The sequence below is a fragment of the Trachurus trachurus genome, assembly GCF_905171665.1.
Source record: "Trachurus trachurus genome assembly, chromosome: 3".
NCBI lineage: Eukaryota > Metazoa > Chordata > Actinopteri > Carangiformes > Carangidae > Trachurus > Trachurus trachurus.
In genome coordinates, this window is record NC_139893.1 from 37,638,648 (window position 1) to 37,654,767 (window position 16,120).

Here is a 16,120-nt window from a genome sequence, read left to right on the forward strand (position 1 = left end):
GCTGCTCCGGGTTAGAGCGGGCCACTCGCTGTGGGACTCTTGCGGAGAGGTGAAGTTCGGGTTAAGTGGGGAGAGAGACAAGAGCGTGGAGTTGAAGATGTGTACCAACCTGCGGGGGGCCAGGCTTTGATGTAGCCAGTGCAATGCACCACGGAGTACTGAGCTTCTCCTTCTTTTGAGGGTCCCAGGCCGTTCCTGTCAATCAAACACACACACACTTCACTTTGTGTGTCTATGTGTGCGTGCGTGTGTGAGAGAGAAGATAGCGTGTGCCTGCATACATAATAATGTAACACCATGTAGTTATAGTGCAATCTGCACTGCAAAAACTCAAAATCTTACCAAGAATATTTGTCTTATTTCTATAGTCAAAATTTAATTTCTATTCAAAACAAATCTCTTTCTACTTAAAATAAGACTCATCACATAAAAAGTAGCTTGTTTTTAGACACTTTTTACTTCTTTCAAGCATATTTTTACTTGAAATAAGTAGAAAAATCTGATAGTGGAGCAAGTTTTTCTTTCTTATTACAAGCACAAAAAACTTGCTTTGACTGGCAGATTTTTCTACTTATTTCAAGTGAAAATGTGTTTGAAACAAATGGAAATTATCTATATATAATATAATATCTATATATAATATAATAATAATCTATTATTATATTATTTTTAGGTGATGGTTCTTATTTTGAGTGAAAAGAGATTAGTTTAGACTAGAAATTAGACATATTGACAAGAAATAAGACTCTTGGAAAGATTTTGAGCTTTTGCAGTGTGCTACCAAATGATGCTGAATAATATAATATGATCTATTATAATTAATCAAATAAAATAAAATAAAAGTAAATAGATAAATAATACATTGTTATCAGCTTATCATATTGAAGGGAAATGAAGGGAACAGGAAAAATTGATTGATTTTGTTCTCTCTTATCACAATGTATCAATTAATTTACTTTCTTGCCTTGTGCTGTGTCATGTCTTTATGTTTGCTTTATGTTTTTCACTTATATTGCACAATAAAAACAAAATTAATAAAAAAAAATAAATCAAACGCACACACAGCAGCATGTTAGCCGATGCTGCCGCAGGTGCTAATGGGGATCCTGATAAAGAAAAGGGAAAAAAAAGCTATACAGATTCATCAGAGTGGAAGGGCTTCAAATATAACACAGGCCTTCCAATACATGTACAATACATCCATGTTAAACTGGGTTAATCAGTGACAGTGCATGATGTTTTGCTGCTGTACCTGTATCTCTTCCTCATGTTGGACAGACGGTTTAGGGAGATGTGATCCAGAGGAGCGCTGCCACACCTGCACACAAACACAACACAAGGGCAGACAGCGTGAATTACACTCAGTGGTAAATAATCTGCTTCAGTGTCGGCTCACATCTTGTACAACTGCTTCACCAACAACATCCACCGTGCACTGTCACTTCTAATGTCTCACTTTACTGAGTGTTTTTCAAAACATTGTAACTTGAAGACAGTTCTTATGTCTGTTTGGTTCCTTTATTTTCCAGCCCAGTTCCTTTTTCATTGTGGTGTAACTGTGTTTACTGTCAGTACCCTTTACACATCTTTCCACCCAACACAAGAGGAGCACACCATCGTCTGTTGGGCCAATGTTCTCTGATACTCCTGATGCGTTTACAGGAATTACACTCAAATCTCATACTACTACTGATCCATCCATCCATCCATCCATCCTGTCTATCATTAATGATGAGACACACCCCCTCTATAGTGAGTTTGAGAAGCTCCTCTCAGCACTGCAAAAACTCAAATATCTTACCAAGAATATATGTCTTATTTCTAGTCAAAATGTCATATTAGTCAAAACTAATCTCATTATACTCAAAATAAGACTCATCACATTAAAAAGTAGCTTGTTTTTAGACACTTTTACTTCTTTCAAGGATATTTTCACTTAAAATAAGTAGAAAAATCTGACAGTAGATCAAGTTTTTCTTTCTTTTTACAAGCACAAAAAACCTGCTTTCACTGGCAGATTTTTCTACTTATTTCAAGTGAAAATTAGTTTGAAACAAGTGAAAATGATCTAAAAACAAGTTCATTTTTAGGTGATGAGTCTTATTTTAAGTGGAAAGAGATTAGTTTTGACTAGAAATGAGACATTTTGACAAGAAATAAGACAAATATTCTTGGAAAGATTTTGAGTTTTTGCAGTGAGGGTGGCGCTATAGAGTACCTCTGGCAAAGAAAATGATCGATAAGGGCTCCATCATCCCCAATGCCATCAACATAATTAAAGGAGACATATTATGCCCATTTTCCATTAAATTAAAATAGTTCCCAGGTGTCTTAAAGACATGTCTGTGACATGCTTTGGTCAAAATCCCCCAAGGATCAAACATCACAGCTCTTTTCATCCTCTCAAAACAGCCCTGTTCAGAACGGCTGATTTCAGTGTCTGTCCCTTTAAATGCAAATGAACCACTGCTTGCCCCGCCCTGCCCCTTCTATGACATCATTGTCAGACAACTGAGGGAACAGCTCGTAAAACCACATGGATTTCAACCTAGGGAGCCTGTCAGAAGGCAAGACAAACACCAAAAGAGCCTTCAAAAAGTGCCATGTCCATATTTGTCCCCTTTAATAAATCAAGATAATAAGAAACCTCGGTGTGATACGTGTATGTATGTATCCCATGCAGATGCTGTGTACATGATCGTTCTTCTATGTTTGTTTGTTTTTTGTGATCAGATTTTTAGTCTGTTTTCCAAACTTTGAAAAAGGCACTTCTATGTTTGTCTGATGTACTCAAACTTGATGTACTGTTGATACAGTTGTCTCATGTAAACCCTGTTTACAAGACTGTGTTTGTATGTAATTGGGTGAGACCAAAGGAAAATTTCCTCCCTTGGCTGGACAATAAAGTTTTTTTTCTATTTCTATTTCCATCCACCCATCCATCCATCATCTTCTGGACTGTTGCAGCAGCACGTCAAATGGGAGGTCCAAGATGTTCCATGATCCATCCTGAAGGTGCAGCAGCTCTTCAGATGTCTGAGCTCCTCTCCCTGTCTCTAAGTCTGAGCCCAGACCCCCTTCAGAGGAAATCTATTTCAGCTGCTTCCATCCATGATCACATTCTTTCAGTAACGGCCCAGAGGGGACTGGAATGAAGATCGACTGGTAAATCTCCACCATGACGGTCCAGTACAACATCCACATTACTGCTGACACCACCCTTCACCCTGGTGCTTTCATGTCTGATTGCTACATCCAGCTGGATCAGAGCAACATGCAGTGAACATCAGCTCAGTTGACAAGATGCAATCACTGCATGTCGCCTACAGCCCATCAGATGTAAAACTTGATGGACAGCTGACAGTTAATGATCTGGTGTTAAAGAGGTCTGTCTGTGGATTGGATTTAGTTCAGCTGGAGCACATTTACTGCTCTAAGTCTAAAATATACATCTATGGTTGGTCCAGGCTGTATTGTCTGACCTACTCTATAACAGGTGAGCTTCTGGGAGCCACCTGTTGAAGACCCCTGCAGTAGGACGCCTTTGGGATGTGGCACCATGAAGATGCAGCTGACACAGGGGAGTGTTTCCCTCAGCCTGTGGAATGCATGACATGAGTATGGCATTTTCTTCTGTATTCCTCTCGCCTGGTCTCCTTGTGTGTTAATGTTTGTAAAACCTCGGCCCTGTGATGCATAACCAAGTAACTGACATCCTTTTTTTCAGGACAACCTTGGCTTTCAGAATATTCATTCTGTAGTGGTGTCACATGAATGCAGAACAAGATATATGATCAGAAAAAGAAGGGGGAAAAAAGGAAAATAAATTTTACATATATTTTGGAATCTTCTTACACACTATATAACTGTTCTTTGAGGTCCTGGATTAAGGGAAAAAAGAACAAGGGCTCTAACTATGATACAAAATGTATTATTTATATTATTTACAAAAATGCCCCACTGGCCTGGCATGAAAACAGTGTGTGTCTGCAGTGAGGCAGAGAACCACATCACAGGCCTGACATTTCCATTGGGTGTATTGACTTTTTTGTCTTGTTTCCTGCAGTGAACAAACTTCCTCCTTCCATATGAGGCCCGTTGGTTGGTGTTAGCTTAATAAAATGCATACTAAATGGTAATCTATGCATTATCTATTGCATTTATAAGTGATTTTCCAATAATCGCAATCATACAAGGCAACAGAGTAACCATCTTGATGTAAATGAACACTCTCCTCCTATAGGACTTTGCCCCATCCTGTGAGTCTCCTATTGGACACGGATGTTTGAGCTTCTAGGTGAACTATCAATACATTTTTCAATAAAAAATAGAATTATGTCGCTATCATTCGACGTCTGAGGGTTAAAGGGATAGTTAAAGGGATAGTTCACCCAAAATTCAAATTTCACTCATTATCTACTCACCCTCATGTCGACTAAGAGCTGTGAGAAGTTTCAGAGTTATCCGTGGCTTCTCTGAGTTACACCAAAAAAAAATCCAAAAGCCTCCATGCTGCTCGTATGTAATGTCCGTCTTGTATTGAAGCCCCGGAATAATTTAAATAAGTCTATATTTCAAGCTTGTTTTGTAGCGGAAGCATTTCGGGGCTTCAAGACAAGACGGACATTACATACGAGCAGCATGGAGGTATTTGGATGTTTTTTGGTGTGTCTTTTTGTTACGAAGACAGTTGGTATCCATTTGCAACCGTTATATGGACATGCACTGCTACGCCGAGACCCCCTGTAACTCAGAGAAGCCACGGAGGACTCTGAAACTTCTCCCAGCCCTTAGTCCACATGAGGGGGAGTAGATAAATTTGAATTTTGGGTGAACTATCCCTTTAAGAGCTGTGAGATCAAATGGAGGAACTGCCCAGTATAACAAGTGCAATGTTCCAAGTAGTGTGCCTCCTGGACGTGGGGTTGTCGAGTAGTAATGATTGTTACAACAACTAAATAGACATATAATGACAGCGGAGGACGTTGAGTTTCTCTGAGGCCAGCGCTAACGCAGCCAGCCGGTGTTGCTCTGCGCTGATATGAGGCCAGTCCTGTGTCTCAACATTACATAAGCCTGGATGCCTGGATCTAATAATGGCTTCCCTGAAACGTTAGTCCGCCGATCACGCTGCATTCCTCTCAGCCTAGTGTTTATGTACGTGTCACAGAAGTGGTTGTTTTTCACCACTCGCCTTCAGTCTCTTTCAGACGGAGCCAGCAGCATGTTGTTTGAATTATTCAGCGCCTGGAATAGCAACAGAACAAAAAAAGGACATGCCAGTCCAAGAGGCTCTTAACAAGGTTACACAGAGTGGCTCTCTCTCTCTCTGTCTCGCGTGACTTGTAGGCCCTTTGTGACGAATCCAGACAAAACAAGGCTATACGGCAGCAGCCGGGGCATTAGCGCAACCACCCCGAGCCTGGCGGAGAGCAGGGGAAGGTGCGTCACTCTGAAACAGTCAGAGCTGCTTTTATGTCGTTTGTAAGCGAGTAAGTGAAGAGGGCTGTCGGACCAACTGGATGATATCATGACAAAGAGAAAGAAAGAGTTCAACAAGAGACTGGGGGGGATGGAGAGGGTGAGGCGCTGTGGGATGGAGATGGAGTCATTTCCAACAGATGGCAACAATTCTAAGAACATAGACGGCTGAGTTTAATTAATGAGTGAGTGGAGGCATCGGTTGTTTAACAACAACACGTGGCTGGAGGGTCATGTGGTGTGACATGGGTTATGGCCTCGACTTAAACAGTAGGTACGAGTCATATATTGTGTGCTTGCACATTTGAACTATCAGTTCTAATACTTGTCGATGGAGTTGCATCAAACAGTCGACACTCGGGCTGCACTCTTAATAAAAATAATCAAAATCACAGGCGTGTGCAAGATCCAAAATGCATCTATTTTTTTCAAATAAAGGTAAATAGGTATCACAGTGTTGGAAGTGCACTGTGGTGCTACACAGGGGTGGGGAATCACCAGAGGCCTTGTGATACGATATATTATTGCTATAATACCTGATCCATCAAAATGAGTCACAGTGACCCAAATTTCAAAGTTCATGGAAAGATTAGAAAAATAAGCTTTAAAATGATACCCTAGTCAAAGTCATACAATTGATGGTTTTCGAGATGTGGCCATTTGAATTACGATCTTTCACTCTCTTATTCCGTTCTAAAACCTGAGAAAATTGCAGTTAAATTGCAGTTCAGTTTAGCATCGTTGCTACGTTCGGTTTAGCATCGGTGCTACGCTCTGTTAGCGTCGATGCTACGATGCACCATTCAATGACCGTCGGAAAGCGGAGAATCCCGCGATTCAGATGCAGTTTACAGCTCGTCTCTATCATGAACGGTTCAGAAGATATTTCATGTTATGCACCGATGTAACGCTCATTTTCAGAGGGTTTAAGTTGCAAGTCAACTTTAATCATCATTTACGTGCCTTTTCTCAATTATCTGGACTGTGAAACTTTGGGAGATTGTTTTTGAATGTCATTGCTTTGAAATTAGGGTAAACATTTTTTTTTTGATTTTCTATGGGTTTTCCATTTTATCAGCTGGTTATCTAAAAATAGAACATTGCGACACCCGACTCATTTTGATAGAACGGGTCACATATTGCAGTATGCTGCCATTAATTAGCTTTTTTTCAACTGCAAATGATGTCTCCAAATGAAAACTTTGTTTTTTTCTAATAAGATAAACGTCTTAGTCTGTTCAGATTAGGGCTGCAACTAACGATTATTTTGGTTGTCGACCACTCTATCTCTTATTTTTTCAATTAGTTGATTAGTCACGATTATTTTGGCAGAATCTGTTTCGACTTTGGTTTTACCTCATATTCTTTGAGCAAATTAAAAATGAAACATGTATTTGTAATATGAATTCTTAAATTGTTATTGTTACGAAACATGAATTAATGAAATAATACAATATTGAAGTGCAAGTTGTGATTTAACAAAAACATAATGTACAAATATATTGTATTATTTTCTTAATTTACTTAAATGAGTTAAGAAGCATTGTTTTAAGGCCAAAAAACTACTTAGTGTTGCTTTGAAAGGCGTTTATTTAAAAAAAACCCTCCCATGAAAATTGTGTTTTTCGTGCTTTTCACATGTTCCTGTGGCATTTATCTTATATTAGAGGACATAGCAGCAGAAAAGGAAGTGCAAAATTGCATTTCTGAGTTTTTCTGCCTTCTAATTGCTGTGAACCAATGACAGACGCGAAATGGCAGTTTCAAGGAGACTGGAGTTGAAGCGTCACAACCCCAGTGTGAGGTCGGTGCGAGTGGGGTGGCTGGGCGGGTGCAGAGCAGCACAGTCTCCGCCCACCTCGCAGAGGCGCATTGCTAATGAGCTGCTGGTGCTGTGCAGAAGGAGAGCCCTCGGAAATGGCACAGGTTTTGTGATTTTGGCTAAAAACTTCATAATCACAATTTAAAGACCACAGAGAATGTTTTAAAATAACCAAAAAGGGAGGGGGACTTTAACAGTAGGCTATGTGATCATACAGCAGGGTTTTATAAATACGACGCATCAATGGTAAAATTTTGTGTCATTGCAGCTTTAGTTCAGATCGATACTTAACTCTGTATATCGATACAATGTTGCCATGCATACTATGCTGTATCGATTTTCCCCCACACATCATACTGGACTAGATGGAACCTATAAGCTACACCTAACAAATAATACATGATCCTTTTTTACATTTTGTTTTCAATGAAAATTAAATACACAAACAATCATTCCAAATCACAACATCTGCCAGCCAGATGTTTCCCTCAGGAGTTGGTAGAGACCAAAGACGAAGCTCTAAGAGAGGGAATCCTACATTCACCCTCCTCTTGACTCCTGATGTATCATCAGGTTGGTGTGTGTGTCTGCTTATTGTGTAAAAAAAGCCAAAAACAACCCAGCGTCCAATAAGAAGATGCAGATGGCTGCAGCGGTGGGAGGTGCAAACTGAAACACTGTCCAGGACGTCCAGCTGGGCTGAGAGACAAAGACATTTAAAAACACTGCACAGCAGTTTGTAATCCTCACAGACAGGATCTGGAAAATCATCACAGCGCCTCTGATTTAGAACAGTTATACTTGTTTTCTGTTTGTTTTGTATTAGGTTTGTTTGTCACTTCTTGTGCTATTATTCTGTGCCAAAGGGTGAGATTCCAGACAACATGACAACCACCAATAGTAGAGAAGGAGTGTCTCACTGAGGAATAGCTGAAATCTGCCCAACAGGAAGTTAAAGGGATAGTTCACCCAAAATTCAAATTTCACTCATTATCTACTCACCCTCATGTCGACTAAGAGCTGTGATCATTTTCAGAGTCCTCTGTTCCTTCTCGGAGTTACGGGGGGGTCCGCGCAGCAGTATTTGTCCATATAATGGTTGTCAATGGATACCAACTTTCTTCGTCCAAAAAGACACACCAAAAAACATCCAAATACCTCCATATTATATATATATAATGTCCCTCTTGTATTGAAGCCCCGACATGGGAAATTGTTCCGCCGGTCAGTGCAAATCACGCGAGATTTGCACTGACACAGGAAGAGCAGTGAACTGAGACACTGGGAGCTTCTGTTACAAACAAGCTTAAAATATAGACTTATTTAATTTTTTTTGGAACAATTTCTCATGTTGGGGCTTCAATACAAGAGGGACATTACAGACGAGCACTATGGAGGTATGGATGTTTTTTGGTGTGTCTTTTTGGACGAAGAAAGTTGGTATCCATTGACAACCATTATATGGACAAATACTGCTGCGCGGACCCCCCCCCGTAACTCAGAGAAGGAACAGAGGAGTCTGAAAATTCTCACAGCTCTTAATCGACATGAGGGTGAGTAGATAATGAGTGAAATTTGAATTTTGGGTGAACTATCCCTTTAACAGTGTCAGGTTTTGGAAGGACAGAGTGGTGAAAATCTGGCAAGAGAAACCGGCAGGATGGAGCTTCCAGCACAGCGTGTGCATTCCAGTCATTTTCATCTGCAGGTAATAATGAAAGGATAGACGCTAATTGTTTTGCAAGGACTTCATGGTTTTTCCATTTGGAGAGCCTCACAGAGCAGACAACAGGAAAGGTCACAGATGTCATCTATTAAAAGTCAACTTCCCTCTGGCCCCTCCAGCTGTGACAGGTGACAGGTGAACGCTCTGGGTGTGCAGCAGTCAGACGGTGTGGAGGTAGAGGTCGTGGAATTGTATTGTATTACACATGAGGAAGCGCTCAGCTCCGGCCGCCCAGCTGGGAGAGGTGACGGGAGCCACGGTGACATCTATTCATCTGGCCCCATCAGCGGGGCTCATGCACATCGGGTTTGTTGTTGGACATTGATGCAAAACACACCACACATCACTCAGATATGAGCAGGCTCGGTCAGGTGACGCCTCTGGAGCATTCCCATTGGCTCTGATCTGTAGATCTTGTAGATCATTATTTGCAGTTTAGAATTCCTTTTTTTGTTTGTCTGTCTGTGACGCGTTGTTTTTTTGTTTTTGTTTATAAGAATTCCTCTGTTTGATTTCTCCACTGTAGCAATATATAAACTTTTACAGTGGTGTGCAAAGGTTTTAGGCAGTTTAAAGGACAAATCCGGGCAAATTCAACTCGGGGCTGTATTTTCCTAACATTAAAGGTCTAAAAGAAGGAATCTGAAGATTTTCAGTTTAATTGCTCCTGTTTTGCGGTAGTTGTGTCTGTCCCCGCATCGCCACGGCAGGGATGATTTTTTTTCCACAGACAGCGTCAGGTGGCTACTCAAACATGCACCAAGAAGTTTATTCACTTCAAGCACGCCGACATGTTTGTAAAACTGGATCTAATTCAAAGTCTCGCGGATTCTCGCGCGAGACCCAAGGTGACGCTCTGTGTGTTCACGTGCCCAGGAATATCAACTCTTGACTTGCTTGAAGTCAATAAACTTCTCGGTGCATGTTTGAGTCGCCATCTGACGCTGTCTGTGGAAAAAAATTGCGGTTTTGAGGGACGTAAACAGCCTAAGCAGCAGAACTTGCATCCACTCCCATTCATTGCTGCCGTGGCGATGCGGGGGCAGACACAACTACCGCAAAACAGGAGCAATTAAACTGAAAATCTTCAGATTCCTTCTTTTAGACCTAAAATGTTAGGAAAATACACCCCCGAGTTGAATTCGCCCGGAATTGTCCTTTAAGTATAAAGTAAAGATGCTTTCAGAAATAAAGCCATGAACAGTCTTTGTTTATGGAGTTCAATCAACAGAAGAAACCTGATTCAGATCATCATTCTGTGTGACCACGCTTTGTCTTTCACTTGCCATAGTTGTTGTGTGGACTGAGGCTGTCTGAGTGTCTTCTGTCTCTTTATGTAATCCCAGTCTGACTCTATAATGTTGACATCAGGACTCTGTGGGGGGTTGTACCATCTGTTGAAGGACTCAGTTTCTGCTTTTCAATTCAAATAATAATAAATATTTATTTATATTATTATTTATAATTCAAATAGTTCTTTTTGACACTGTCTGTAATTGTTTGGTCGTTGTCATGCTGCAGAATAAATCTGTCTATCTGTCTTTCTGTCTATCTATCACTGGATCATCAGTGTGTAGTTTTCAGTTTTTCTCTGGTCTTTGATTTTTGGTGACACATTGGAACATTTATTGAAATGAAACCACATGAGAAATTCTGAATTATATCTTTTAAAAAAAACAGTTTGGTGGAGCTGTTAGCACCATCTTCACCACTGTGTTTTCACAGCTTGTTTTACAGATCTAATGAGCAGAGCTGTCAGATAAATGTAGTGAAATGTAGGAGTAGAAGTATAGACTAGAAAAAAAATGAGTACCAAAAATCTATCTATCCATCTGCAGATAGATATAGATATGTACGGAGCTTGTTCCAGCAGAAAACTCGAGCCTCTAAATTAAAGCTGCAAACTTTTCCCATCTTCCTCTCTGCTGCCTTGTGCCTATTGTTTCATCCCCACCTCCACCCCAGCATCCACCTGCAGGTGAGGGGTTTATGTTATGTCCTCATCTCTCCTGTGGATATTTAATGAAATCCTATTCAGGGAGTGATGAGCTCTGAGCCTAGAAGCCAATTCCAAATGCACCCAGAAGCTGTACTCTGAATGTATACTGAAGCTGCAATAAACATTTGAACCATCAGTTGTCTGACTGCAGTATATACAGTTGTGCTCATAGGTTTACATACCCTTTTTGTAACTGTGTACCATTATTTAAGGAAAATATGAGTGATCAGGCAAAACAGACTTATCTTATTTTTAATGGGATTCAAATTAAACTGTTGAGACATCCCAAAATAACACAATCATTAAAAAAAAAAAAAGATCATTACCAACAAATTTCGGATGGTACCAGACCGTGGCTTGGTATCAACAGAACACTCAATTTCCACTTTTATGAGATCTTGAACACTGCTGAGTGGCATTCTCACATCTTTGGAAATCTTTTTATATCCTCTTTCTGTTTTATAAAGTTGAACAACCTTCTCCCTCAGGACTTTTCACAGTTTTTTGGCTCAGAATCCAGTAAAGTCAGTGCAGCAATGGATGGAATGTGCAGGTGTTTGTCAAGAGTTTCCCTGAGTAGCCATTTAAACCAGTCTGTGTCAGTCTGTGTGTTTATTATCAGGGTAGAACTTTTGATCAGGGACATTTTGGTGTTTGCACTTATCATTAAGATTCAAAAAGATCAAACACAGTTGTGTAATAATAAATGGCTTCGCCCAGCCACTAACTCTGAATAAAAAAAGGTTTGGTTGCATTATCAATTATATTTTCTGAAATGTAGCCAGTATTTCACAACTTCTGCCAGGGTTTGTCAACTTTTGAGCACAACTGAACTGTATGTACTGTATATACACATACTGAACTGTTTCAAATACATAATTCATTATGATCCATGCTCTTAATTCTTCAGTATAATTAATTATAAACCAATCTTTTGTGAGGATTAACAGTCTAGTGGATGAGATCTCTGACCACTGCTTTCTCTGAAACCATCTCTGATTGCTTGGCTCCATCAACCAGTGACGTTGCAGGAAATGCAGCCACAGAAATGTTTTTTGCAGAATTTTACAATGACCTTTGGCCTTTTTTGATGTGAAACCTCATCACTTCATTTTTTTCCTTTCCCCGCTGGGCATCTACCGTGACGGCGGCGGCGCTCCCAGTTCCCACTGAGATACTGTGTCCATGAGAACGCGAGGGGGGGGGGGGGGGGGGGGGGTAGGGGGGCAGACAGTGTGAAAATGGCTCTGGCCGTTCCCGGCGCAGAGGCTTAATTACAAATGTCACCAGTGGACGGTCTGATCAGCTGTCGCTAATTAACATGAATTCAATGAATATGTTGATGACGAGCCAAAATAAAACATCTGTTGTCTGTGCTCAGCCAGACATCATGGAGGAGAGAGAGGAGCCGGATGGACGATTTTAATTACACCTTACGACACGACAAGAAATGTAAAGTGTTACATGTGAAAGTGCCTTTGTGCACCTGTTGTTTTGGTTTGAGGAGAATATACTGTAGATCGGACACTGTGGTAATAAACGGAGACAGTGGGCGAGCCGCTGGGTTTTATACTGTAGCTCATAAACACCTAGAGCAGAAAGAGGGAAACAGAACAGCAGCTCAATAAATGAAAAGACGCTTCAGATGAGAGGCTGCGCATTTATCAACACATCTGTGCCGCTGCCTTCTGACGCCTGCAGGGATTTAATGAATTTCTATACACAGCACGGCAGCTGAGGACAACACACACCGTCAGGATCGGCCCGTATTAATTTATTGATAAATGTAGATTACTTTTTTTTTTCCCCGGCATTCCTCTTTCAACCACGTTACACATTCACACGACCGGTTGGAGAGTGATTAATTAAAGTGGTCTGTTTACACCTTGAGCGTTGCTCCTTTGTCGCCGTGCATCTTCAAGTGCTGAGTTACTTTGCTCTTGCTGATAAAAAAAAAAATGGCCGGACTGGCAGCGGAATGGAACAGAACCAGGAGCAGGAGCAGGAGAGGACTTTGTGCTCTCGGCATAAAGTCCTCTGGCACGACTTCACAGACGGAGTTTCAGATGTGTTTCCAGACAGTTTCATCTCACACCCATCCATCTATCTGATGTATTACCCTTCAAATGCATGTTATTCTGTTTTGAATATCGAACTGCGAACGAGACACAGGAGTTCTGACAGACGCATGAAGCACTGGTATATGTATCTTTAAAGGGATAGTTCAATATTTTGGCAAATTGGCCCATTGCCATACTCCCTATAGTCATAGCAGTAGGTTCGTTACCTTTAATTGTCGGTGTAAGCTATTTTTAGAACGGCGGAGCGGAGCGGCAGGCTGCTCAGAGCTACTCTATGGAGGCTAAGGGAATTTCTTTGTTTCCCTCATCAAACTCATCAAATACACAACCCAACAACTCAAAAACCCTGTCGTGGACAAGTTGTGAGCTGCACAATCACCACACTATGAGATAATAACAGAACGTTGCGAGATGGAGCCGTTTTAGAGGTAAATGATGCGCGTTGTGTTCAGGGACAGTTTTTCAGCAAGCAGACTCTGTATTTACCCTGTATTTACCTCGAAAACGGCTCAGTTTCGTAACGTTCCATTATTATCTCATAGCGTGGTGAATGTGCAGGTCACAACTTGTCCACCAGAGCGTTTTGGAGTTTTTGTATTTTGTATTTGATGAGTTTGATGAGGAAAACCAAGAAATTCCCTTAGCCTCCGTAGCGTAGCTCTGAGCAGCCTGCCGCTCTGCTCCGCCGTTCTAAAAATAGCTTACACCGACAATTAAAGGTAACGAACCTACTGCTATGACTATAGCGATTATGGCAATGGGCCAATTTGCCAAAATGTTGAACTATCCCTTTAAGGCGCTTACTGGTAAACAGCCCCCATACATCTCATCTTTATTAGAATGGAGCTCTGGATCTTATTCTACTCGCTCTAGTGGTTTATTATTTCTTAAGGTCCCTTTTGTACATTCAGAGTTTGGTAAATCTGCCTTTTCCTTTGGTGCTCCTAACTCATGGAATATTCTCCAACGAATATTCCTACTCTTGCTGATTTTAAACGTATGGTGTCTGACCTTTGTAAATCATCCTGCAACTGTTATTCAGTGTAATTGTATTTATGTTCTGCTGCTGCTGCTTGTAAACTCGTCGTCCCTGTAAATGAGGGAACCTCAGTGACCAACGAGTTAAAATAAAGGTTTAAATAAAATAAAGGAGTCGGTGGTTCAGTTCTGACATGATGGGAGAGCCAGCCGGGTTCCAACAGTCCAGTTTGTGCTGCCTCATTTACATGGAGCTCACCACCTGTTTGCACCTCTCCCTCCACCTGTGCACCATCTTTTCTGCATTTGGCACTCTTCTTGTGTCGGATTTGGTTGCTACATCTGGTATTTTTTAAATGTTTGAATCAAAATTTAAATGAGCTTAAGTATCAGCAGATATCCAGTATTAAAGGGATTTAATCAGGAATTCAAACTCTTCTCCACTGCAGATCCTGGTTGTCCAAGGTGCAGCTATGTACAACAGGACACATGTTCATCATGCACCTCCCTAAACAACTATTGGAGACAGATATTTGATGGATTTTCCACGACCTGACCATCACACAGCCATCTTTTGGCTGTAAAGTCAAATGTTCTTGCATTTGCGTCCCTGCTTGCACGCAGACTCATATTTTTTAACTGGAAATCAAATTCAAGCCTATCATGTCTGCAGAGGTTGAGGGATGTATTATGTTTTCTACCTTTAGAGAAACTGAGCCCGCAAAAACTTCACCCTGACCTGGAGTCCCTTTATAGAATTTGTAGAAGGTTTTCCCTTTCAATGACACACTTCAACACTAGTTGTATTGAATAGTTACAACTACTTTACAACATGCTCAAAACACTTTTGTGCTTGTATTTTTCAGTCTATTTTATTTTATTTTTGTTTAAGAACCTTGGGGTGGAGTGGAGTGGGGTACATTTTCTTCCTTCCTTCCTTCCTTCCTTCCTTCCTTCCTTCCTTCCTTCCTTCCTTCCTTCCTTCCTTCCTTCCAGTGTGTAATAATTGGCAAGGTTTATTGGCAAAATCTGAAGATACTACCCATGAATATATTTGTTATAAAATTAAATTTGTTTGGTTTTCGTAGCCCTATAATTATTATTTTATGTCTACATATAACAAGAGTCTTGCTTAGAGAGTGTCGCCATATTGCGCCGCCATATTTGTACGGTAGCCTGAATGGAAAATCCAGCCAACCAGAGAGCATGTTTCTTGTTAATAAATAAACCAAGGAAGAAGAAGGTGGAAGGAAAGAAGAAGGAGGAGGAAACAGCAGACATATGGTAAAGTGGTTTAGATCTTCACCTCATCGCTCCATGCTCCTGAAATACTCCCAGTTGTGGTAAACAAGTTTGGTAACACTTTATTTGACGCCTATCTCTATAACGCATTATAACCATATTTATAATGAGTTATAATGCAGTATAATGCAGCACTGTATAACTATAGTTATAAACACTCATATATTATCATAATACTTTATAACAATAATCATAACACACTATAAAGCATTTTATCATGACTTATAAGCTCAGGTATTATAATACGTTATAATTGTTAGTAACTCACTGACAATGACCACATCAATAATGCATAATAAATATAGTTATAATGTGTTACAATTGGCTTATAAGCGTGTATAACTATCATTATAAACACTCATAAATTATCATAAGACTTTATAACAATAAGCATAACACATTATAGAGCGTTATAACTCTATTATAATACTTGACCTTATAAGCCATTATAAAATTCTATATGATGTGTTATGCTTATTGTCATAAAGCTTATGGTAATTTATGAGCCAATTATAACACATTATAACTATATTTATAATGCATTATCGATGTGAGCATTGTCGAGCATTGCCGAGTTACTAATGATTATAGCGTATTATAATACCTGAGCTTATAAGTCATGATAAAATGCTTTATAGTGTGTTATGATTATTGTTAAAAAGCATTATGATCATTTATGAGTGTTTATAACTATAGTTATACAGTAGTATAACTGCATTATACCTCATTAT

General features: G+C 40.2%; 1 protein-coding gene across 1 annotated transcript in view; it reads right to left on the minus strand.

Annotated features, from left to right (window-relative positions):
* The window catches only part of arnt2 (aryl-hydrocarbon receptor nuclear translocator 2), a 108,627-nt gene that overhangs the window by 48,116 nt on the left and 44,391 nt on the right, over positions 1 to 16,120 (minus strand). The window contains exons 7-8 of the mRNA XM_083995467.1: positions 1,253 to 1,318; positions 110 to 195 (exon numbers count right to left, since the gene is read on the minus strand). Coding sequence (XP_083851593.1) covers positions 110 to 195; positions 1,253 to 1,318 — 152 coding nt within the window. The remainder of the gene's footprint in view (positions 1 to 109; positions 196 to 1,252; positions 1,319 to 16,120) is intronic.